The 24634-nt window shown below is 39.9% G+C and overlaps 1 protein-coding gene across 1 annotated transcript in view; it reads right to left on the reverse strand.

Annotated features, from left to right (window-relative positions):
- The window catches only part of LOC308697011 (fibrocystin-L-like), a 101795-nt gene that overhangs the window by 60946 nt on the left and 16215 nt on the right, over positions 1-24634 (reverse strand). Inside the window, exons 15-33 of the mRNA XM_081376035.1 lie at positions 24209-24300; positions 23907-24066; positions 23627-23762; positions 23328-23471; positions 20317-20471; positions 20096-20206; positions 19123-19281; positions 18881-19002; positions 18597-18757; positions 18335-18501; positions 17327-17462; positions 16927-17081; positions 16317-16439; positions 15257-15362; positions 15076-15183; positions 3314-3475; positions 2944-3065; positions 2379-2511; positions 58-250 (exon numbers count right to left, since the gene is read on the reverse strand). Of these exons, the coding sequence (XP_081232161.1) occupies positions 58-250; positions 2379-2511; positions 2944-3065; positions 3314-3475; positions 15076-15183; positions 15257-15362; positions 16317-16439; positions 16927-17081; positions 17327-17462; positions 18335-18501; positions 18597-18757; positions 18881-19002; positions 19123-19281; positions 20096-20206; positions 20317-20471; positions 23328-23471; positions 23627-23762; positions 23907-24066; positions 24209-24300 (2645 nt within the window). The remainder of the gene's footprint in view (positions 1-57; positions 251-2378; positions 2512-2943; positions 3066-3313; positions 3476-15075; positions 15184-15256; positions 15363-16316; positions 16440-16926; positions 17082-17326; positions 17463-18334; positions 18502-18596; positions 18758-18880; positions 19003-19122; positions 19282-20095; positions 20207-20316; positions 20472-23327; positions 23472-23626; positions 23763-23906; positions 24067-24208; positions 24301-24634) is intronic.

A 24634-nucleotide genomic window follows, 5' to 3' on the forward strand; every position in this document is an offset into this window, starting at 1 on the left:
TACAGTTGAAGCATGATATTTACATATAAATATTGAGTATAGTAAGTGATATGAGACCTGGTTAAGGTGTAACCCTGGTTTCCGACTCTCACACAGACATTGTACATAGCTGGGGGAAGTGTGGGTAACAGGCAGGTTATGTTTTCATTGGTCCACTGCAGCAATTCACACTCAGCTTCACCAATCAAAACAGAGCTGCCATTAGCCTGCGCCTCAAAATTTGTGCCCAAGATGGTGAGAATCCTGTGCCCTTTATCAAAAAAGATCAGTGAAAACAGGGTAAAATTAATTGCTGTTCTTGTAAGATTGTGAGGGGTGAGAGCAATGAGGAAGTCAGATACTCGGTTACTAACGTAACCTCGGTTCACTCTAGAGAGGGAACGAGTACTGCGTAATAGCTTACGCTAGGGGAAAACTCCTTTTCCACGAGATATTGAAGCCAAAAATTATCCTTAATTTTGTATTAATGTAAAACGCGTTGCGGCAGCATGCAGACATGGGCGAGACGGCTCGCGCGCCCATTGGCTGCCCTGCGGCAACTGCACCAGCCTATCGAGAGAGCCCTCTCATGACATCAGATCCAATGAGGGCGCTTCGTGCCCACTGCGTCATGTCCCGCCGAAATGGGCGGGGCCTCGGGCTATAAATATAGTCTCGGAAGGCTGGTTTAGCTGGTTTTTCATCGCCGAAGCGAACCAGAGCGTGATGCATGCACGGCAAGATACGCAGTACTCGTTACGGGAACCTCTAGGTTGTAAAACCTTATAAATGTAGACGGAGAGGCCCAGACTGCCGCCATACAGATATCTTGTAAGGCAATCCCACTAGACCAAGCCCACGATGAGGCCATGCCTCTTGTGGAGTGTGCTTTGACACCTAACAGGCATTGCAGGCCATTAGATGTATGAGGTAGTGCTATAACATCAACTATCCATCTGGATAGACTCTGTTTTGACGCAGCTAGTCCCTTAGAACGACCGCTGAACAAAACAAAGAGCTGCTCCGTCTGTCTAAAAACAGATGAGCGAAACACATAGGCTCTTAGCGCCCTGACCGGGCAAAGGAAGCCTGCGTCCCCTTCCTCCTCAGAGACCGTCAGTGCTGACAGGGAAATCACCTGTGCCCTAAACGGAGTGTTGAGGGATTTAGGAACGTACCCGTGCTTTGGTTTGAGTATGACTCTCGAGTCATTAGGCCCAAACTCCATACATGTCGCGCTCACTGAGAGCGCTTGCAAGTCCCCAATGCGCTTTACTGAAGCGAGAGCCAGAAGAAACACTGTCTTGAAAGATAAGTGTTTTAAGTCTATTGACTGAATTGGCTCGAATGGGGCACCTTTCATGGCTTCCAGAACCGTGGAAAGGTCCCAAATGGGAACCGAGGGAGGTCTGGGAGGATTCAGTCTCTTAGCTCCTCTAAGGAAGCGAATGACCAGATAATTTCTTCCCAGAGACTGGCTAAGTGTTGGTTCAGCGAACGCTGCTATGGCCGCCACGTAAACTTTGAGCGTGGATGGAGCTCTACCCTTATCCAGCAGCTCTTGTAGAAAGGAAAGAACCTCCGACACCCCACAGTCTGAGGGTGATATGGCACGAGTACGCCCTGCATCCTGTTCTTCCTTGGTTATTGAGACTTCTGTCCTGGTAAGCCACTCTAGTGCCTAGTGCTGTTTCATCCCACCTATGCCAAGCCTCTGGTTCCTTAAGCTGCTGTCAAGTTTCCATTGTTCCCAAAGAGCCTGGGTTTGTCTAATGCCTGACCAGCCTGTTCTCCAGTTGTGCCCCCGACCCACCTGTTCTCCAGTTGTGTGCCCTGCTCTATTGTTTGGACTGTTCTGCCTGTGTTTTGTCTTTGTCAATAAATATCACTCCCTGTTCATTCTGCACCTGGGTCCTCCCTTCTCTGAATCCTGACAGAAAGCTTGGCTATTCTTAATATTTACTAAACATTCTTGTGAATAAAGGCAAGGGAACACACAAAGTATTGGATTACAGCTCTAATCTCAGATCGGAACACAATCAGTTGTTGACTGTTTTCAAACATAGAATGAGGCCAACTCCCTGTAGTTGGCCTCATTCTATGTTTGAAAACAGTCAACAACTGATTGTGTTCCGATCTGAGATTTAGAGCTGTAATCCAATACTCTGTGTGTTCGCAAGATGAACAGGTATTGAAAAACATATTTGAACACCTAAAGCAATTCAGGGTACTTGGTCAGTGTCACGCTCTGGGTCTAATGTAATGTCTAATAAGGGCCCAGCTTCTTTAATGTTTTAAGGTCATAGGTTAAATTCCCAGGGAATAAATGGACTGGTAAATATGTCTGCCCTGAATATGGGTAAAAGAGTCTACCAAATTTATAAATATTAATATCTTACCGAATACTGTTGTAGTTTGTGGGCTCACAGATGTGATTAAGGCCGTCAGAGTGCTGCTGTACGTGAAAGAGCCATTTGATATTGCTGTCATCTCTACCGTGGTCAGGGTTACGGTCCGTTCACCTTCTGACCCCTGATTGATGAATAAAATATTCCATGGATTCAGTATTTTTTGAACGCAAGCACATTGCATTGTGCCCACTATGATATTTATTTGGATGTGCTGTCTTGTTTCAGTATCGGATTTACCAAAGGAAAGATGCAAATTCCATATATCAAATGCAATTCACATGTGACAATTTCACATCTTTCAAGTCAGGTCTGAGTGCCAAGTTGTGGGGCATGGGGATGCACATTTTTAAAAATGGCATTCCATATAAAGTGGTACAACTTTGTGAATTTGCCCTTAGGAGTTCTGTTAATAATAATAATAAAACAATATTCATAATAATAACTTTTATATTCTATTAAATTTTTAGTTAAAAAGGTTTATAACCCATTTAGGATTTAATTGTAACCCATTTTGGATTTATTTCAAGGAACCCATTTCAAGTTCTTTACTTACAGCCGGAACTATGCATCTCAGCTGGAAAAGTTCCACGTCTATAATGTCACATGGTTGAGTGCCAATGGTGACTGCGGTATCATTACTGAATCCATAGCCTGACACTGTCAGAATCGTCCCTCCTGTGAAGTCATACAAAAAAAGCATAGGTAAGCAGGTTTTGGACACAACAAATACTATTTTGAAAGTAATGTGTCAGTTCAACTTGTCATTAAAATTGTTCTGCTGATTACATTTTTAATTAACAAAATATCTCATTTTCAAAATATGAAATAGAAGCATTTTACTAGTGGTACTAGACTATATACTAGAATATATTTATTTTACACTCTACTCTACTGTATGTAGAGAATTGCAATGCTACATGTACCTGCTACACTTCCTGTTTTGGGGTTTATGGAGGTCACTCCTAACAGGTGTGTAAACAAGCTGTTGTTACTTTGGTATTGGGCATTTCCCAACACAGAGAAACTCAGAGAGACTGGCTGTACACCTGCACTTGCAGGACCGACCTGGCAGGTTATAGAAGTATCTGAAATACAAATAAATCATTTGATCAGAAGTTTGCTTGAATAGTTTTTTTTTTTTTTAAAGTTCAGTAAAAATGTACTTACCTAAACTTTTTATGAATAATGATTTAAATTTTTCCTTTTCTCATGCAAAGCTATAGTATGACTTTGGAAGACTTGGAATATAGTGTACAAGTCATTTGATCCACTTGTATGGTGTTATGCATAATTTTTAAAGCTTGAATGCCTCTATAAGCCTCTTGAATGCCTCTATAAGTGTTGGGGAAAGCTACTTTTAAAAGTAATGTCTTACAGTATTGTGTTTCTCTCTAAAAAAGTTGCTTAGTTACTTTTTATGCAAAGTAATATGTTACTTTTGCGTTATTGTTTCTCACCTGCGCTGGGACTGCTTGCTTGTTTAAATAAAAATAAAAAAAGTTATATTTTTGACAACTTTAAAGGCCCTTTCACACCAGAAGTGAATTAAATAAGCCTGAGGGTGAAGGAAATGCAAATTCATGTCTGTACAGTAGAGGTTTCAGCTCAAAAAAACCTTTCAGCTGCTTCTGGATTACAGAAGAATAGGACACAGGAAAAGAGAGTTCAACACTCTTACTTTAACAATTTACACAAACACAAATGTGATGTTTATCTAAAGTAATTTGTCTTATTGCACTGGATCATCGAATGTCAGCAAAGTCATTGGTTAATAAAGTGAGATTAAATACATAAAGTAGCCTATATTTATGTTATGTAACATTTATACTTAATTACTTTAATATATTTAATTACTGCATATATTAAAAACATATTTAATGAGTTTGCGTTAAGGAATGCATTGAGGAATGCTGTATCTGTTTTTGTGCAAGTGAGATGAGTAAATGCCTGCTCACATTTGTGACCCTGGATCACAAAACCAGTCTTATGTTGCACGGGTATATTTGTGGCAATAGCCAACAAAACATTGTATGGGTCAAAATTATAGATTTTTCTTTTATGCCAAAAATCATTAGGATATTAAGTAAAGATCATGTTCCATGAAGATATTTTGTAAATTTCCCACCTTAAATATATAAAACATTTATTTTTGTGAATGGATGCAGCACAATCGCCAATAGAAATTGACAACTTTAAAGGCGATTTTCTCAATATTTCGATTTTTCTGTACCCTCAGATTCCAGATTTTCAAATAGTTGTATCTCGGCCAAATATTGTCCTATCCTAACAAACCATACATCAATGGAAAGATTATATATTTAGCTTTCAGATGATGTATAAATCTCAATTTTTAAAAAAATACCCATAAGACTGGTTTTGTGGTCCAGGGTCACATTTAGTCAAGAACTACAACATCCATCATGTTTACGCAGTCCACAAAACACCTCTACACTTATTCCTGATTTCTCAACATTTGAACAGAATAGGTTTCCGTCAATAAATGGGAAAACCAAGTAACTTACATTACTTACTTGAAAAAGTAACTCAGATATTTTGTTGTAAATTCAAAAGTAATGTGTTACTTTACTCGTTACTTGAAAAACGTAATCTGATAACGTAACTCACGTACTTGTAATGTGTTACCCCGAACACTGCTTAAGACATAAGCAAACGTTTACAAGAATACTGGCAGAGACGGGTATTACTGCCCCCACTAAAGATTTTTCTAGTCGACTAGTAATCGTCCATTTAAGCCATCAGCCAATATTAATTTAATTACTTAAGTGATCGTGCCGGAACCTCCATGTCATGCAGTAAGCGCGCTAATACTTTAGGTTCCACACTCCGCACAAACACTTCTAATAATAGCGCACATGTATCAAGGTTAATGTTGTAGCGAGCAACCAAGTAAAGTTGCTACTACTTACAAGTTTCAAATGATAGGCCATATTTGAGGTCAATGGTGTCACAGGTTGCTCAAGAAATGAACTGGAAATAATCAAAATACTATTTATTACACAACACTTAGGAAACAACAAGAGCTTAAGAAGCAGCAAACTCACATTAACACAAACAATACCAGACAGGGAATTAACTCAAACTAACGGCTTAAATACACACAGCAAACAAAAGAGCTAATTAGATAACTAATGAGAAAACAGGTGAACAGGGTCATAAATCAAACAACACACTGGGAAATTAGGTCAAACAGACAAACAGGGAAAACAGAACAAAACCACAATGAAACAGCCAAAACAGAATGCAACTGAATGTAACCGGTACAGATGGATAATAGACGAATGTTTATATTTCCTGCCCTACATGCTGTAATTACCACAAGGACCTGTTAACGATCTGTTCCTCACGAACTGCGCAACTTCACTACTTCCTGTGGAGTTTTTTTTCTGCGACTAAGGGACTGTTTGGGCCACCGGAGGAGTTTTGAGATCTGTAGTAAAAAAATACATGACCCTCCCTTCACCAGCAATAATTTTTTCTATGACCCTCCAAAATGATTGTGAAAAAAGGCATGACCCTCCCCGATAATCTATTGATTAGTCTACTTCTGTACTGGTTTGTGCTTGGCAAAGATGTTCAGATAGCCATTTTTTTTTTTTTTACAACCATAAACTCTTGCTTTCTCATCTTACTAGGGCTGTAACGATAGACCAAACCTACGATTCAGTTTGTATCACGATTTTTGATTTTAGATTAGAAAAAAAATCATGTTTTCGGTGCTGATGCGGTGTGACGCGTTCAACATGTGGGTGGCGCTGCCAATACAGCATCTAAAAGCTGTCACAAAGAACCAGCAAAAGTAATGATTATGAATATGTCAAATATAGCAAGGAGACATTTTAATTGTTTATTAATAAACAAGTGTTTTCTGTGTCGACTGCAAAGATGAAGTTGACGATGCGTCGTGATCTTCGCAGAGCCCGCCAGAGAGAAATGCACATTTCATACAGATTACATAAGAGAGTAGTCTGTTTTCTTTCGTTTTGAATTGTTCTGTTTAAAAGTAGACATTTCAAGCCCTATATATATATTTCTCAGGTCTGTGAGGCAAGAGTCCAGTTCACTCGCCGGCGCCTCCGTGTCATGATTATCTATTTTCTACTATACTTACTTCTTATTTATTAAATCCAGGCAATTGGTGAAACATTGATTAAAATTAAGATACAATTAATAAAAAATGAAATTCACTTTAAAGACAGGCTTTGTGCTTTCTGTTTGAGGTCTCTGTGATTTTTTTTAAGTCGCTTTCAGAGCAGTCATGTCCGTAATGGAGAACTGGAGAAGTCATGTCACGCCGTTAACATTGTTGTTTTTTTTGTTTTGTTTTTCACATAAATGCGAACACGAAAAATAAAATAAAACGAATATTTTATGTTCTGTAGAGGCCGACCCTTCTTCATCCGGTGGGTATACATCTTTTGGTTTGCGCAGTGTAATTCATAGAATTACTAAAAATATTTTGCCACCTAAAAGTTAAAGATTTTTTGTGTCACGTCACAAGTGTATTTCCCTCATATTAAATATAAAACGCATGTGTAGACTGATATTTTTCAAATGTCTTGACTCCTTTATTAAGGGAGTATGGATATATTAACAGACGTTTCAATATATTGGTATTAAATGCATTTTCTGAGAATTTATATTTCAAGTTTTGACTGCAAATGTCACGTCCATAACGCTGGAATTGCCCAATTTTAACGAATTTATCTATCTTAACTATTTTTTTGGTGTCTACGTATTTTATTATGTTAACTTAAATAATACTAATAGTAATTTAAAGATGTGGTAGCCCTACATCTTACACATCACACTCCACTGTTATGGTGGCAATTTCAGTATATTTACTCTCTAACATTATTGTGGAAACAAAATATGGTAGTATCGCGCTGCAGCGCACATTCTATCAGCTGCAGTTCTGGCGCCTCAGTCCCAATACTGTAAAACTCGACGTAGCCTACATTCACATCACACATGTTAATGCAGCGGTAGAGTTACACTCACAGGACACTGTGCACTTATTCGCAATCACAAAAGTTAATTATTTGCTCATGCTTTAAAGCTTTGCCGGGTAAACATTTCATTGACGTTCTGTTCTGACATGATGCACTTTTTCTGAGCGCGTACTGAAGTGCGTGCGCACTGTCAAACATCGCCAAACTGGATTTTTGTTGGGTCAGACCGATCTGATATAGATGGCAGTGATGCGCGGGACCGCGGGTCAATGTATAAACAACCCGCAGCCGACCGACGTTTTCAACTAACCCGCCCGCAACTCCAACCACAAAAAATATATATATTGTAGGCTACCCGACCCGCTTCCTGACCCGTATTTTTTAAAAGTAGCAAATGCTCATCGTAGCGTCATTGGGCCATAGACGTTTGGCTCCTGTCTGATCGATTGCTCCTGTCTGCCTCGCTGCCTGCTGTGAGTGTGTTTGTTTGATTCGGTGCGATAAGCTCCGTCTTAGCCATATATTTCTTTGTTTTGAACCATCATTTTACTACCATTTCTAGTTGTTTATACTACTACATTTTACCCAACATCTCAGATTAACCTGACATCGCTAGCTTTTGTTATTAGTACTACTAGCACAAAACGCTAGTAATTCGCTAGCCTGTTAACGCGCCACCCGTGCGCTCAGCTATTTTATTTATTTATTTTTCTCTCGCGCGTCCGCGCCTTTGAGTTCATAAAAAGCTCAGGTGAGTAAGAATCACTCAACAAACACGGTGAGTAATGTCTTGTCCTGTTATTGTCACTTGCACTTCATGTCACATGTTTAGTATAGGCTTCTCTGTCGACAATATCTGGTTTATATGTGATAAATGTAAGGAGACAGTTAGGTTGACAGAGAAGATTTCAGAATTAGAAACACGCATCCAAACTTTAATTGAGGATAGTAAGAGTGCTAGTGCTTTAGATGTTTTGGATGTGCATAGAATAGTGCACACTTTACATGAGTCGGTTCTGGCTGAAGTAGAGCCTGTGCAGCCGGGCAAATGGGTGACAGTGAGGGATCGCTCTAGTCGCGGATCTAAAAACCACTCTTCCGTTCCGATTACCATAACAAATCGATTTGCCCCGCTCAGTGAAACACCCACTGAGAATGATTGTGCCCTAGTTATTGGCGATTCTATTACACGGAACGTGAAAATAGAGACACCAACCACCATAGTCACATGTTTGCCGGGAGCCAGAGCGCCTGACATCAAAGCAAATTTAAAAGTGCTGGCTAATGCTAATCGTAAATTCTCTAAGATCATTATTCATGTCGGCACTAATGATGTTCGACTCCGCCAGTCGGAGATCACCAAAATTAATATTAAAGAGGTGTGTGAACTTGCAAGTACGATGTCAAGGACTGTAATTTGCTCTGGCCCCCTTCCTGTTCGCAGGAGTGATGAGATAGTTAGTAGATTGTGTTCGCTTAACGGTTGGCTGTCTAAGTGATGTCCGCTTAATAATATAGAATTCATAGACAATTGGAAAAGTTTTTGGGGCAAACCTGACCTGTTGAAAAGAGATGGTATTCATCCCTCCTGGGATGGTGCTGCTCTTCTCTCTAGTAATATGGCTCATAGTCTTAGAGCTCAAACATGACAATCTGGGGCTCAGGTCAGGAAGCAGACAGACTGGCTAAACCGACTGTCTGCTAGCGGCCTCTCGTCACCAAGGTCAGATAAATCCCATCACATAGAGCCTCTTTCACCTAGCTATCATCATATAGAGACTGTGTCTGTTCCCCGAATTTGGAAATCCAAAAAACGTTTAAACCCAACTAAGGTTAAAAATTTAATTGATGTTCAACAAATAAAAAACAGCTATAATACAGATGAGCAAATGCTAAAGCTTGGGTTGCTGAATATTCGATCGCTTACTTCAAAAGCACTCATTGTTAATGATATGATTTCAGATAATAACCTAGATGTGCTGTGTTTGACAGAAACCTGGCTAAAACCAAACGATTACATTACTTTAAATGAATCAACCCCACAAGATTACTGTTATAAACATGAGCCTCGTCTGAAACACAAAGGGGGTGGTGTTGCTGTAATCTATAGTAATAGTTTCAAAACCACTAAGAAATCAAGTTTTAAATATAATTCTTTTGAAGCATTGGTGCTTAATGTAAAAATATATAGTGTAAACGATAAATCACGTTTGAGATTTGTGCTGGCTACTGTATACAGGCCACCAGGGCACCATACAGACTTTATCAAAGAATTTGCGGACTTTCTATCAGAATTAATATTGACTGCAGATAAAGTACTAATTGTTGGTGATTTTAATATACACATCGATAATGAAAAAGATGCATTGGGATTGGCATTTAAAGACATTGTAAATTCAATTGGAGTTAGACAACACGTGTCAGGACCTACTCATCGTCGTAATCATACTCTAGATCTAATATTATCACACGGAATAGATGTGGATGCCGTTGAAATTCTGCAGCAGAGCGATGACATCTCAGATCATTATCTAGTCTCGTGTAATTTGCATTTAGCCAAGGCTGCAAAGCCGACTCCGTGTTTCAAATATGTGAGACCTATCACTTCTGCTACTAAAGATTGCTTTATTAATAATCTTCCTAATCAGTTTCATCATCTCAGCATCTCAGATAGCTTAGAAGAACTAGATATTACAACAGAAACGTTTAACTCTCTCTTTTCCAGCACTTTAGACACAGTTGCTCCGTTGCGCTTAAAGAAGATTAAAGAAAATAGTCCAACGCCGTGGTACAACGAGCACACTCGGGCCCTTAAGAGAGCAGCCAGAAAAATGGAGCGCAACTGGAAGAAAACAAAAGTAGTGGCCCCCGGGGACCAAACGAAATTTTTCCGTAGAAGTCTAGTGGGGCTACATGCTCACCAAATTTCATGTTCCCCGGTGTTTCGGTGTCCCTCGTATCGTTGACGAAAAATTTACGGGGGCCCCAGCGCAGGGGGGGGGGGGAAGTGGCCCCCGGGGACCAAACGAAATTTTTCCATAAAAGTCTAGTAGACCAACATACCATAAAAATTTCTTCATCCTCTGTGCCACGGTTCAGGTAGTTATTTAGGAAAAACTGAATTTTTTGGGGTTTGGGGGGGCGCGGGGGGGGAGTGGCCCCCGGGGACCAAACGAAATTTTTCCGTAGAAGTGTAGTGGGGCTACATGCCCACCAAATTTCATATTCCCCGGTGCTTCGGTGTCCCTGGTATCGTTGACGAAAAATTTACGGGGGCCCCAGCGCGGGGGGGGGAAGTGGCCCCCGGGGACCAAACAAAAATTTTCCGTAAAAGTCTAGTAGACCAACATACCATAAAAATTTCTTCATCCTCGGTGCCACGGTTCAGGTAGTTATTTAGGAAAAACTGCATTTTTTTGGTTTTGGGGGGGTCCAGCGCGGGGGGGGAGTGGCCCCCGGGGACCAAACGAAATTTTTCCGTAGAAGTCTAGTGGGGCTACATGCCCACCAAATTTCATGTTCCCCGGTGCTTCGGTGTCCCTGGTATCGTTGACGAAAAATTTACGGGGGCCCCAGCGCGGGGGGGGGGAGTGGCCCCCGGGGACCAAACGAAATTTTTCCGTAAAAGTCTAGTAGACAAACATACCATAAAAATTTCTTCATCCTCGGTGCCACGGTTCAGGTAGTTATTTAGGAAAAACTGCATTTTTTTTGGGTTAAGGGGGGCCCAGCGCGGGGGGGGGGAGTGGCCCCCGGGGACCAAACGAAATAAATCCGTAGAAGTCTAGTGGGGCTACATGCCCACCAAATTTCATGTTCCCTGGTGCTTCGGTGTCCCTGGTATCGTTGACGAAAAATTCAGTAAGGTGACGAAAAAAAAAAAAAAAAAAAACTTTGACAATCCCTATATGACCGCTTTCGCTAGCTACGCTAGCGGCGGTCATAATTATAACTATGCAACCGTCTACTACAGTATCGCATCAGGCAGTGCATTGTAGTCTCCCTGAGGAAAAATTTGATTCATTCGTTGCTATAGGAGAGGAAGAATTTACTAAACTCATTAAATCATCTAAATCTACAACATGTATGTTAGACCCTATACCGACTAAGCTACTGAAAGAAATACTTCCAGAGGTCATAGATCCTCTTCTTAATATCATTAATTCGTCTTTGTCTCTAGGATACGTACCAAAAAACTTTAAGCTGGCTTTGATTAAACCGCTTGTTAAAAAAACGCAACTTGATCCTTCAGAATTAGTCAATTACAGGCCGATCTCGAATCTACCTTTTCTGTCAAAGATATTAGAAAAGGCAGTATCCTCACAACTGTGTTCCTTTCTTGAAAGAAATGATATCTGCGAGGATTTCCAGTCCGGATTTAGACCGTACCATAGTACCGAAACAGCTCTCGTTAGAGTCACAAATGATTTGCTCTTATCATCCGATCGTGGTTGTATCTCTCTATTAGTGTTACTCGATCTTAGCGCTGCATTTGACACCATCGACCACAACGTTCTTTTAAATAGATTAGAACATTATGTTGGCATTACAGGAAATGCACTAGCATGGTTTAAATCATACTTATCTGACCGTTATCAGTTTGTAGCAGTAAATGATGAGATGTCTCATCGATCACAGGTTAAGTATGGCGTACCACAAGGCTCAGTACTAGGACCGTTGCTGTTCACTCTGTACATGCTACCATTAGGAGATATCATTAGGAAACATGGAATTAGCTTTCACTGTTATGCTGACGATACTCAGCTCTATATTTCTTCAAAACCTAACGAAACTTATCAATTCACAAAATTAACGGAATGCATAGCGGATATAAAAAATTGGATGACTTGTAATTTCCTACTTCTAAATTCTGAAAAAACAGAGTTTCTAATTATTGGACAAAAAACTTCCTCACGTAATAATCTAGAATACTGTCTAACACTTGATGGCTGCTCTGTTAAGTCTTCGTCGTTGGTTAGGAACCTGGGTGTGCTCTTTGATACCAATCTTTCATTTGAAAGTCACGTGTCTAGTATCTGTAAAACTGCATTTTTCCATCTTAAAAATATATCTAAATTACGTCATATGCTCTCATTGACAAATGCGGAACAATTAGTTCATGCGTTCATGACCTCAAGGCTAGATTATTGTAATGCTCTACTGGGTGGTTGCCCTGCACGCTTAATAAACAAACTACAGCTGGTCCAAAACGCAGCAGCTCGAGTTCTTACCAGAACCAGGAAGTATGACCATATTAGCCCAGTTCTGTCAAAACTGCACTGGCTCCCTATTAAACATCGCATAAATTTTAAAATATTGCTGATTACTTACAAAGCACTGAATGGTTTAGCTCCGCAGTACTTGAGCGAGCTCTTAACGCATTATAGTCCGTCACGTCTATTACGATCTCAAAATTCCGGCCAGTTGATTATACCTAGAATATCAAAATCCACTGCTGGCGGTAGATCCTTTTCCTATTTAGCACCAAAACTCTGGAACAGTCTTCCTACCATTGTCCGGGAAGCAGACACACTCTGTCAGTTCAAAGCCAGATTAAAGACACATCTCTTTGACCTAGCTTTCACATAATACATTATAGACTTCTATAATTTAATGTTATGCTGCATAGATTAGGTCAGCCGGAACCGGGAACACTTCCCAAAAATCCTGATGTACTCGTTACATCATGAGAAGAATGGCATCTACGCTAATTTTAGTGTCTGTGTTTATCCCAAGGTTTTTCCTGCAGCCTGCCGGATCCAGGCCGTATCCAGATCTGACGAAGGACCTTCACCTGGACCGATGACAACGCAGTGCTGAAGTGCCAACTAGTCTCTCCCTATGGAGGATCCCACTACCACTCTACAGATAAGGCGTTGTCGGGAAAATTCGTCTTGCGGTCCTACCCCAAAGCAACAAATAAAATAAAATTCCTTATCAAAATTTATAAGGAAAGACAAGTATTTTGTTTAGGCTTGGCTTGTAGGGAATTCCAAACCTGCGTATATTCTAACGCACATAACTATAGAACCCATTCTAAATGCGCATGTGACCGCCATCAGCGTTTCTCACAGGTTCGCGTTTAAAGTCTGTGTAGAGAGAATGGTGTCGTCTTAGCGGCCCCTAATTTAATAACAAATGATCATTGCGACGGAACCAAATCAATTAAAACTAACTTTAGATGGAAATAACTTAACTCTGCTGTAAAGCCGAAACAATCTCTGTTACCTTAAATTATACGCTTATCTCTGTAAAGCTGCTTTGAGACAATCTACATTGTTAAAAGCGCTATATAAATGAAGATGACTTGACTTGACTTGACGTAGGAACTATAGGCTAGTGTTATGTAATAAAGGCTTGATTTATTCATTTATTTCATTTCATTTTCTTAACAATTAAGATGCTGCATGTGTTTATCCAGTCTAATCGAAGTGTGCGTCTCTCCCCCGACTTTCCCAACAAAAATCCCGCCCCCTCTCAGAAAATACTGACCCATTACTGAGCTATATGAGTTTAAAAGTAGCCTATTAAAATGGTACAATGGCATTGCTCAGTTGTTAGGAAATCGGGCATTTTGTCCCACGTCAGCATTTATTCAAAAGTTAATACGCTCAACATTCAAAAGGTAAATAAGGATTTCCTGTATTAGTAGGCTTAGGCTATTTCGCCACGTGGATGCATTATTACTTACTTTCATTATTTCGGCAAATGTCTCCCACACTTTGCTCTTTCTATTTGTGTATTTGCAGAGCTTCCACTCCCTTCACCTTTTCTCTTGTTGCCTCCATCTCTACCAGCAGACTGAGCTTGTGCGCGTCATCGTCGCGCCAGTTATTCAGCCAATAAAGTGTAGGCCTATGTATTTCATAGAAAATTGTGTCTAGTACTATATAAATTACAAAGGTTTAATTGGCATCTTTATTTAAAACGACCCGACCGACCGCGACCCGAATATCATTAAAAATATTTTTGGATGACTCGTAACCGCGAGTGACCGCAGGCACCCGCTCATTTCGGATCAACCCGCGCATCACTGATAGATGGGGGGCTGATACTGCGAGAGCAACATGGAGCTACATGTAAAAGATATGCAGCAAACAAGCCACTTTGAAATGTTGCTGTTTTCATGAATATAAAAGTTGGGTGACCCTCCCCCTAGACCAGGGTTCACCAATCTCGGTCCTGGAGGGCCGCTGTCCTGCAGAGTTTAGCTCCAACCAGCTCCAACACACCTGTTTGAAAGTTTCTAGTACGCCTAGTGAGACCTGATTAGCTGGTTCAGGTGTGTTTAATTGGGGTTGGAGCTAAACTCTGCAGGACATCGGCCCTCCAGGACCGAGATTGGTGAACCCTGCCCTAGACTAAAAAAAGTTGGATGACCCTCCCCTCAACAAAGAATAAAAAGACATGACCCTCCCCTATTTTCCTCCGGTGGTCCTTTCCATAAATACCGAACGGTCCCTAACCGACTGATACAATTTTTCTCAACTAAGCCTCTTCTCAACAACTAATGTTTAGTCGACTATTAGGGGGCAACCCGAGTATTTTTACACTATTTTTTGTGTATGAATCCATTCAAGCCCAAGGAGACGTGAAAAGGAGACAATTCTGTGTTTGTGTGCTGTTTGAAATGTGGCTCTCTGTGTGTGCTGTGCACTTTGGGTGTGTGCGTGCAAAAAAAAAAGATTTTGTGACATTACTGAGTTTTGACTTACTGGTAAGCTGTAGAACAGAGCATTCCACATTTCCAATCTTTACAGTGACGTTTCCACCATTAAAACCATATCCAGTTATGGTAATAACTGTTCCCAGACTGCTTGATCCTGAAAGACAAGTTATATCAGTAATATAAACCATTATGAATGGAGATGAAAGCTTTTATGCGAGACTTGAGACCTTCTGTAGGTGAGATCCCGGTCACTGTTGGGGTCTTCGGCTCACTCCAGGTGAAACCACAGTCCCCTGAGCACCGTGATGGAATGCCATTAATGAAAACTTCCACCTTAAAGATAAGCCCACAAATGTACATTTCTGTCATTAGACATCCTAAACCAAAGTTTCTCAAACTACTGGTTTTGCTTCAGGACCCAGATATTACACTGGACTTAAGTTTACATTTATATTAAAGGTGGTATCAGTGATTTCAGGCCCAAAAATATTTTTATCACATTCATCTAATCTTTCCTAACAATCCGCTAGCTGCCCGCCCCATAAGCATGCCGTCAAAAAAACACGTCTCTGTAGGCAGCCTAGCCTCTGAGATCTGCACACAAAAACAAATGGTTTAGCCAAACAATCAAAACCAAAACAAATAGTGCACTATTTGTTTTGGTTTTGATTGTTTGGCTAAACCATTTGTTTTTGTGTGCAGATCTCAGAGGCTAGGCTGCCTACAGAGACGTGTTTTTTTGACGGCATGCTTATGGGGCGGGCAGCTAGCGGATCGTTAGGAAAGATTAGATGAATGTGATAAAAATATTTTGGGCCTGAAATCACTGATACTACCTTTAAGAGGAGACCCAACACAGTACTAAAATAGAAAATAAAAAATCTAAAACATTTACATTAATGTAAAAATAATATTAATATTTACTTCTTTTACCAGTAAACTTGTATGTAATGCATTCTTGAGAACTTCTAGAATAAAATATTAATAGGATCATGCACATTCAAACTATAAAGAATGCACAACTGTCCTTTTGTAAAAATAGAAATAAACCTTTCAGTTCAGCCATAATCCTCTCAACATGCAAAATACCTAGAACATATTCAAACAGAGTAACAACCGGACAGGCCCTGCACCTGACCCACTATGTAGCGCTATTGAAATCTGTACACTACACTCCATCAGGTAACATGAGGAAGAGCCTTTAAAAGCAAGCTGCATACACAGTATATGAACAAATGTATTTTGGACAAACATTATTGCAGAAAAAGCAGTGAATAAGAAATGCACCTGTGGTTTATTTGTAGGCACGCGCAGAAAGTCTCCCATAATTCTCTGTTTGAAGAGGCCTCCTTGCTCCGTCTCACGTGATGTCAATGAAGGGTTCACACCAACCACATTAGAAGCATTGATCTGGTTAACATTATCAAAAAAAATGTTAATTCAGCCTGGTGTGAAATGGAAAGTTTGAGTCAATTAAGATATACATTTGGGGTTGAAAAGGTTTTATTTTTAATATAATGGTTTTTCAAAGTCTCTTATGCTCACCAAGGCTGCACATCCTTCAGAAATCATTCTGATTTGCTGATTTGGTGCTCAATCATTTCTTCTTATCATCAATATTTAAAACAGTTGTTCTGCTTAAGATATTTGTCACTTTTCACTTTGCAGAAGGAATAGTGGGTTGCATACACATTTCCATGTTGACTTTAAGTTATGTTATATATTTAAATGAATTTTACACATTTGATTTAAAAATTTAAAATTAAAATTTATTGATTTAAAAATTTTAAAATGTAAAATTTAACCAGCATTTTTAGCATTTCTCATGAGCAGTTCCCCTGCCGTCTTGCAAACCCCATCTCATTTTATTGTAATAGCACTCTGAACTCTTTCTTGCCTTTAACAGAGGCTGATTTCCAGGGATGGTGAGCCACTGTATGTACCAGCTGTAGCCTCTACAGTCTCCATATCTCTGCACCTGCAGCTGGCCGAGCTCTGGGATCCCCTGCAGGGCATACTGCAGGTCCGCAGCGCTGATGTCTACCGCCAGGCCTGGGAACACACAATGCACATACCACATGAAAACACAGATAACCTCTTAGAAGATTGTGGTTAATGTAGAAATAAGTCTAGTTCGCTATTCTAATAAATTAATTTTGGGACTGCAACATGATTAACAGTGTCCGACATCAAGAATCTGCTGTGAAACTATGGGAAATTCCATGTATTAAATTATTTAGTTATTTCCAGCAGCTACACAACAAAGTAACTGACAAACCGACAGCCAATATGCTTACCTTCAACACGCCGGGCTAGGAACTCAACGTTAAAGGTTCCTGTAAGAGGGGGGCTGGCTTTCTGAGGGCGCATAATAGTGACAGTGGCATTCCCTTGGCTTTGACTCAGTAGGTCTCTTGTGCTGTTTGGCATCTTCTGTTGAACATAAATGAAGACTGAAGATTGAGAACATGGAAGGCGTACTGGGATAATTCACCTCCAAGCCCATAAGACTTTCGTTTATTTTTGGTATACAAAGACATTTTAATGAAATCTGAGAGATTTATGTCCCGCCACTGAAAGTCTGTTCACCCAAAATTCAATCAAGTGATTTAATCCAAATCTTCTGAAGAGACACGATTGCTTTATATGAACAGATTTAATTTATGCTTTTATTAACACAAATCATTAAGCAGCGAACATACATAGAGTTTAATCATACTTGCTTGAGGCACGAGAATCTCATTGTTTCTTGCAGAAGCTCAAACGTGCTGAGTGACACGACACACAAGAATTAACTTGAGCTTCTGTTTACCAAATTACAATGCTGTAAACATTGTTCGCTGATCAATGTTTAAATGTGATTCAAAATTATTTAAATTCATCATATAAAGCAAACGTATCTCTTCAGAAGACTTGGATTAAACCACTTGATTCATTTGGATTGGTTTCATGATCTCTTTATGAATGTTTTGAAGCATTAGAATGTTGGGGGAATAGACTTTAAGTGAAGGGACAGAAATATCTCAGATTTCATTAAAAATATCTTCATTTGTGCTCTGAAGATGAGCAAAAGTCTTACGGGGTTGAAACAACACAAGGGTGAGTAATTGATGACAGAATTTCGTTTTTGTGTGAACCATCCCTTTAACTATGCAGTTAAGTGCACACAATCTGCAGGAAAAAAATCTGAGATATAGCAATGAACTCAAACGTCAAAGACATATGACATGCAAATATTCTGTCATCTGTCACATCAGAGAAATCTGGAAGTTCCAGCACTTCACTTCCATTTTACTGTAACTTACCTTCAGAAAGCCTATTTCAAACAGTGGGACACCAAAACCACAGTTGTAAGGTGTCGCAGTGATCTCATAGCTGACTTGTGAAGCATTTGCTTGTTTGCTCACAGTTATGTTTGAAAAGAAAAGTCCTGAACTGGCCAGAGCAGGAGGCCTTCTCCTGTGGATTATAACTGAAGTGGAGAGAGATAACAGAACATTACATTTAAAAAGACCACTTTAAAATAAAATAAAATGTCAAATTTATTTTAAACTTATTCCTATTCACCATTAGAATCCAAAGCAGTCATTGCACGTCCAATGTGAACAGCATCTATGAAGTAAACAGAGTTTGCCACTCCATACACACTGAACTGAAGAAGTTTGTAGTTGGAGCCTATGTAGTTTGTCTGTATGGAGCTCAGGAGATCCACACACTTGTAGTTCCACCTGAGAATGACAACATCAATGTTATCCTCACATGAATTGATTTTATTACATTTTTGCAATAAAGACAAATACTCTAAAGGAAAGACATCAGGTTACTATTTATGTTCAGTAGATTAAACTTACTCATCCGTTGAGTCAAACTGCACAGAGATGCGTATGTTCCCTTCCCGGTAAGTATTTGCAGTCATGTAACTGAACATTATTCCCAGTTCATTCACCAGACGCCCTTTGTAGGCCAAACAGAGCTACAAAGAAAAAAATATATACATATATAAATGTATATATTAATCTTTGAAAAGTTTATTTCCATGCTGAGAAAAATCCATTAGTAAGGATGAGATACTGAAGTGTTTAGTGGAGCTTACAGTGCTGTATGTTTGTAGCAGTATTGGGCTGTAGATTGCTCCGGATGCTGTGAAGTCACTAGCATTGAAGAGAATCTCTGGATTCTTCAGAGACCAGCGGCCACAGAAAGCCTCCGAATCAGTGACCCGGACCCCTCTGCGGCTTAGATCACCTGAAAACTGTTTGATAAGGAGAAAGCTCTAAAAACTGGAGATGGTCCTCAATGCAGAGCATAAAATCCAGGGGGAGGAGTTGGATAAAATCCAACTCCTCCCACCTTACATATACCTAAACCTACCCGTCTCCACCCCCTGATCCCTAAACCCACCCCTAAACCTACCCATCTCCACCCCTAAACCTACCAATCTCCACCCCTTATATAAGATCCGACTCCTCCCCTCGGATCTTGTGTACTGCATTGAGGTGCTACTGAAAAACTGGACAAAAAGTTGATGTTTTTCATCAAAATAACTGATGTTTATCATGTTAGAATTCTGTAATGTCAAACATTTGCAAAGCTAAATTGAATAGACTTGATTTAAAATAGGTAGGCATGTCCTCTGCAAGAAAGAACATACTTGGGGCCAGATTTTAAAAACAGGGCAAATTAGCGTGAGAGCGCAGTCCCAAAAAGCGCAGATGGGAGTGGAAAGTACTGTGCATGATCTACTGACGATGCGCAGATTAATTACATAATGCATAATGACTAAAGCTATCTACCAAGAGAAGCACAAATTAGCGTCTGGTTTAAGCAAATACAAGTAAATTGACTTGCATGATTCATTACATACTCTCCTCCCATAAATTTTGCGTCTGAAAGGGAAACTCCTACAAATGCATGTGCAATAAGGTCAGCTGCAAAAATGTCCACACCTTTTCAGCGCGGATTTTTCACTAGTTTTCTTTAGAAAAATGTAGGAATTTTTTAACTCCAAAAGAAGGTTTGCGCTGGTGCAAGCTTTTAGTTGGCCCCAAATAATCTGCTTTGCTTACCCCTGTGATGTTGGTCTCATAATCTCTAAAAAAATTCACATTAGTGTTCTCCAATGTTGGAATCTCTGCAGGACATTTAGCGGTGATCATCATATCTAGTGCTGAACGCACCTTTAATGAAATAAACAAACAAACAAAGAAAACAGAGGTGCAATTCGAAAAGGAGTATTTCGAGAGATACACAGTAATGTTATTTTATTCTATGGTAAATATAAAGAAACCTCTGCTGCAGAAGCATTGAAAGGCAGAGGAAGGGACGGAACTCCATCCCACAGCAGTGTGAACGTCTCCATGCTGGCCTGGCCTTTCACGTCCTCACTAACTGTGATGTTAGTATCTGAGTCCATGATCAAGTAGTCAAGATCCTTAAAGTCACCTGAGATAATTCCAAGATAAAAAAAAAAAAACATATTGCAAAATACTCTTAAATGTACTGGATACTTTACAAGCCACATAAAAGGCAACATAAAAAAAACACCCTAATGTACAAAAATAAGAACAACATAATAATTGAAATATATATGGAAAAGTATATAATGTGGTGCGTTATGCAGAGACTTCTTTTTACTGTTTTGGTTTTACTGTTTTTTAAGTAGTATTTTGGAAACATTTACTTAAAGCCTTTATGTATCATGCATTATGAAGGTATTCATTATGTATGTTATAATGCCTTATATATTTTCATAAATAATTGTGAAATTGTTTGTCATGTATTTTAATGCAATAGATTGATTTTCTAAAGGTATAAAAATTAAGTTTATAATGTATTATAACAGTGGTTACAATTATTCATTAAATCATACAATCCATTATAAGCTGCATTACAAGGCATAATTAATGCATTATATATAAATGCTTTAAGCTTAAAGTGTTACCGTATTGGTTACTAACAAACATAGTGCAAAGAAAGTGCACATTGAAAATATAGTCTCACCATGCTAATATATATATATATATATATATATATATATATTTATATACACTGCTCAAAAAAATAAAGGGAACACTTAAACAACACAATGCAACTCCAAGTCAATCACACTTATGTGAAATCAAACTGTCCACTTAGGAAGCAACACTGATTGACAATCAATTTCAAATGCTGTTGTGCAAATGGAATAGACAACAGGTGGAAATTATAGGCAATTAGCAAGACACCCCCAATAAAGGAGTGGTTCTGCAGGTGGTGACCACAGACCACTTCTCAGTTCCTATGCTTCCTGGCTGATGTTTTGGTCACTTTTGAATGCTGGCGGTGCTTTCACTCTAGTGGTAGCATGAGACGGAGTCTACAACCCACACAAGTGGCTCAGGTAGTGCAGCTCATCCAGGATGGCACATCAATGCGAGCTGTGGCTAGAAGGTTTGCTGTGTCTGTCAGCGTAGTGTCCAGAGCATGGAGGCGCTACCAGGAGACAGGCCAGTACATCAGGAGACGTGCAGGAGGCCGTAGGAGGGCAACAACCCAGCAGCAGGACCGCTACCTCTGCCTTTGTGCAAGGAGGAGCAGGAGGAGCACTGCCAGAGCCCTGCAAAATGACCTCCAGCAGGCCACAAATGTGCATGTGTTTGCTCAAACGGTCAGAAACAGACTCCATGAGGGTGGTATGAGGGCCCGACGTCCACAGGTGGGGGTTGTGCTTACAGCCCAACACCGTGCAGGACGTTTGGCATTTGCCAGAGAACACCAAGATTGGCAAATTCGCCACTGGCGCCCTGTGCTCTTCACAGATGAAAGCAGGTTCACACTGATCACATGTGACAGACGTGACAGAGTCTGGAGACGCCATGGAGAACGTTCTGCTGCCTGCAACATCTGTGAAGAGCACAGGGCCCCAGTGGCGATTTTACTGTTTTAGGTGGTTCGTTTCAGGGGGTGGATGCCAATAACCCTCATCAACGAGGTCCAGACTCTGAGAATCAGCAGTGATTGTTTCTCTCTGAGCAACTGTGAAAACACATACTACTTCCTGGCATATGGAGATCTTAAAACAGGTGCATTAAAACAGATGCATTAGGTGCATCAGGTGCATTAAAACAGATGAAAGCAGGATCACACTGATCACATGTGACAGATGTGACAGAGTCTGGAGACGCCATGGAGAACGTTCTGCTGCCTGCAACATCTGTGAAGAGCACAGGGCCCCAGTGGCGATTTTGCCAATCTTGGTGTTCTCTGGCAAATGCCAAACGTCCTGCACGGTGTTGGGCTGTAAGCACAACCCCCACCTGTGGACGTCGGGCCCTCATACCACCCTCATGGAGTCTGTTTCTGACCGTTTGAGCAAACACATGCACATTTGTGGCCTGCTGGAGGTCATTTTGCAGGGCTCTGGCAGTGCTCCTCCTGCTCCTCCTTGCACAAAGGCAGAGGTAGCGGTCCTGCTGCTGGGTTGTTGCCCTCCTACGGCCTCCTGCACGTCTCCTGATGTACTGGCCTGTCTCCTGGTAGCGCCTCCATGCTCTGGACACTACGCTGACAGACACAGCAAACCTTCTAGCCACAGCTCGCATTGATGTGCCATCCTGGATGAGCTGCACTACCTGAGCCACTTGTGTGGGTTGTAGACTCCGTCTCATGCTACCACTAGAGTGAAAGCACCACCAGCATTCAAAAGTGACCAAAACATCAGCCAGGAAGCATAGGAACTGAGAAGTGGTCTGTGGTCACCACCTGCAGAACCACTCCTTTATTGGGGGTGTCTTGCTAATTGCCTATAATTTCAACCTGTTGTCTATTCCATTTGCACAACAACATGTGAAATTGATTGTCAATCAGTGTTGCTTCCTAAGTGGACAGTTTGATTTCACAGAAGTTTGATTGACTTGGAGTTACATTGTGTTGTTTAAGTGTTCCCTTTATTTTTTTGAGCAGTGTATATATATATATATATATAACCATATCTAACAGTATTTTACATGTACATACATTACTGTCCTGTTAAATAAAAATTTACAAAGTATAGAGGTGACTAAATAAAGAGTGACACATTGTTGGCCAATTAACCAGTTACAACATGATGTTTTAACTGTAGCATTTATAAATTAGTTTCATTACAAACATTTGTTATTACAATTTATATTTTTACTGAAATTTAGTCTAATGGGTAATTGGTCACAGGAAATTGTGTTAAAGTACATATCTCAAGTAAGTATTTTTGTTAGCAAAAATCAGATGACAGAGAAATCAGTCAAAGAATCTTGATTTAAAACATTTTTTTTTTAAGTTCACCTCTGTTAGAGTTGAATGTCACATTGTACAGTGACTCATTGTCCAGTTCTTGCTTTGTGACTGTAACGCTGTCTGGTTTAATTGTCCACAAATCATTCAGAGCATTCTGCAACTCCATCGCTGATGCACTAACTGGGATCGGTCCTACAACATGCAAAGCAACTCCAGTGAACAAACATTACAAACATACAAACAAAGATGTGATGCAGAAGGGTGAATTCAAAAATTAGAAGCACATAAAAATTAGATATTTCAGCTTCATCAAACACACATTTATAGTGCTGTGTGAACTAATGCACCTGTTTTAAGATCTCCATATGCCAGGAAGTAGTATGTGTTTTCACAGTTGCTCAGAGAGAAACAATCACTGCTGATTCTCAGAGTCTGGACCTCGTTGATGGGGGTTATTGGCATCCACCCCCTGAAACGAACCACCTAAAACAGTAAAGAATAAAAAAAAAAATCCACATTTCAGGTAGAGGAGATCATATCTGAGACTTGAGTTTCTGCAGGTGCAGTGCAGAAAATTAATTTCTAAGGCCCTTCCTTTCCCGGAATTGCATCTGTGAGCTCACTTACCTGTTTTTCAGGGACTTTATTATAGTATGCGTTAATCTGTTGTTTCTCATTAACAGCTTCAATTGTCTGCTTGGCAGTGAAAGGGCTGATCTCTTTGTAAAAGGCCACATCCACTGAAGCTACTACTCCATACTCCTGCACTAGAATCTCAATGTAGTACCTGTAGCACATTGAAAGATGTTTCATACTGACTATACTGTAATCAATATAGTCAATAATAACAATAATAATGACAAAAAGACTAATAGAGAGCAAACATTTATGACTTTTTTAAAAAATGTTACTTGAAAACCTTCACTTACGGTTTTCCTTTCTCTAAGCGCATGACGTCTGACCTCTGAGTGTTATAGCTGAAGAAACTGCTTGTATAGTTAGGCTGTGATGCAATCTTAACCTGAAATAAAACAAAATGATTACATTTAAATTAAATTAAAATATGCTTGTAAGTTACTAGCCTCTACATAGCCTCTTAACTGTCAGTGTATTGCTAGCACTTAGCACACTTTGTAATCCTTTTTTAAAATTAGGTATCATTCGAAAGCTTAAACACTCATCATTAATCCTGTAAAAAACCTTTTTTGAAATTGGACATCATTTCCATGGAAAGGGTACTTTAAACCTTTTAGCTGGCTTAATTTTCATGATATCAACTTCAAATTTGGTAAACAACTTGGTAAAACACATTGTCAGGGTTTGGGTAGGTGGAAGTAGCGAGGACTCACGTGCAG

Source organism: Scardinius erythrophthalmus, assembly GCF_964197995.2.
Source record: "Scardinius erythrophthalmus genome assembly, chromosome: 10".
NCBI classification, from domain to species: domain Eukaryota; kingdom Metazoa; phylum Chordata; class Actinopteri; order Cypriniformes; family Leuciscidae; genus Scardinius; species Scardinius erythrophthalmus.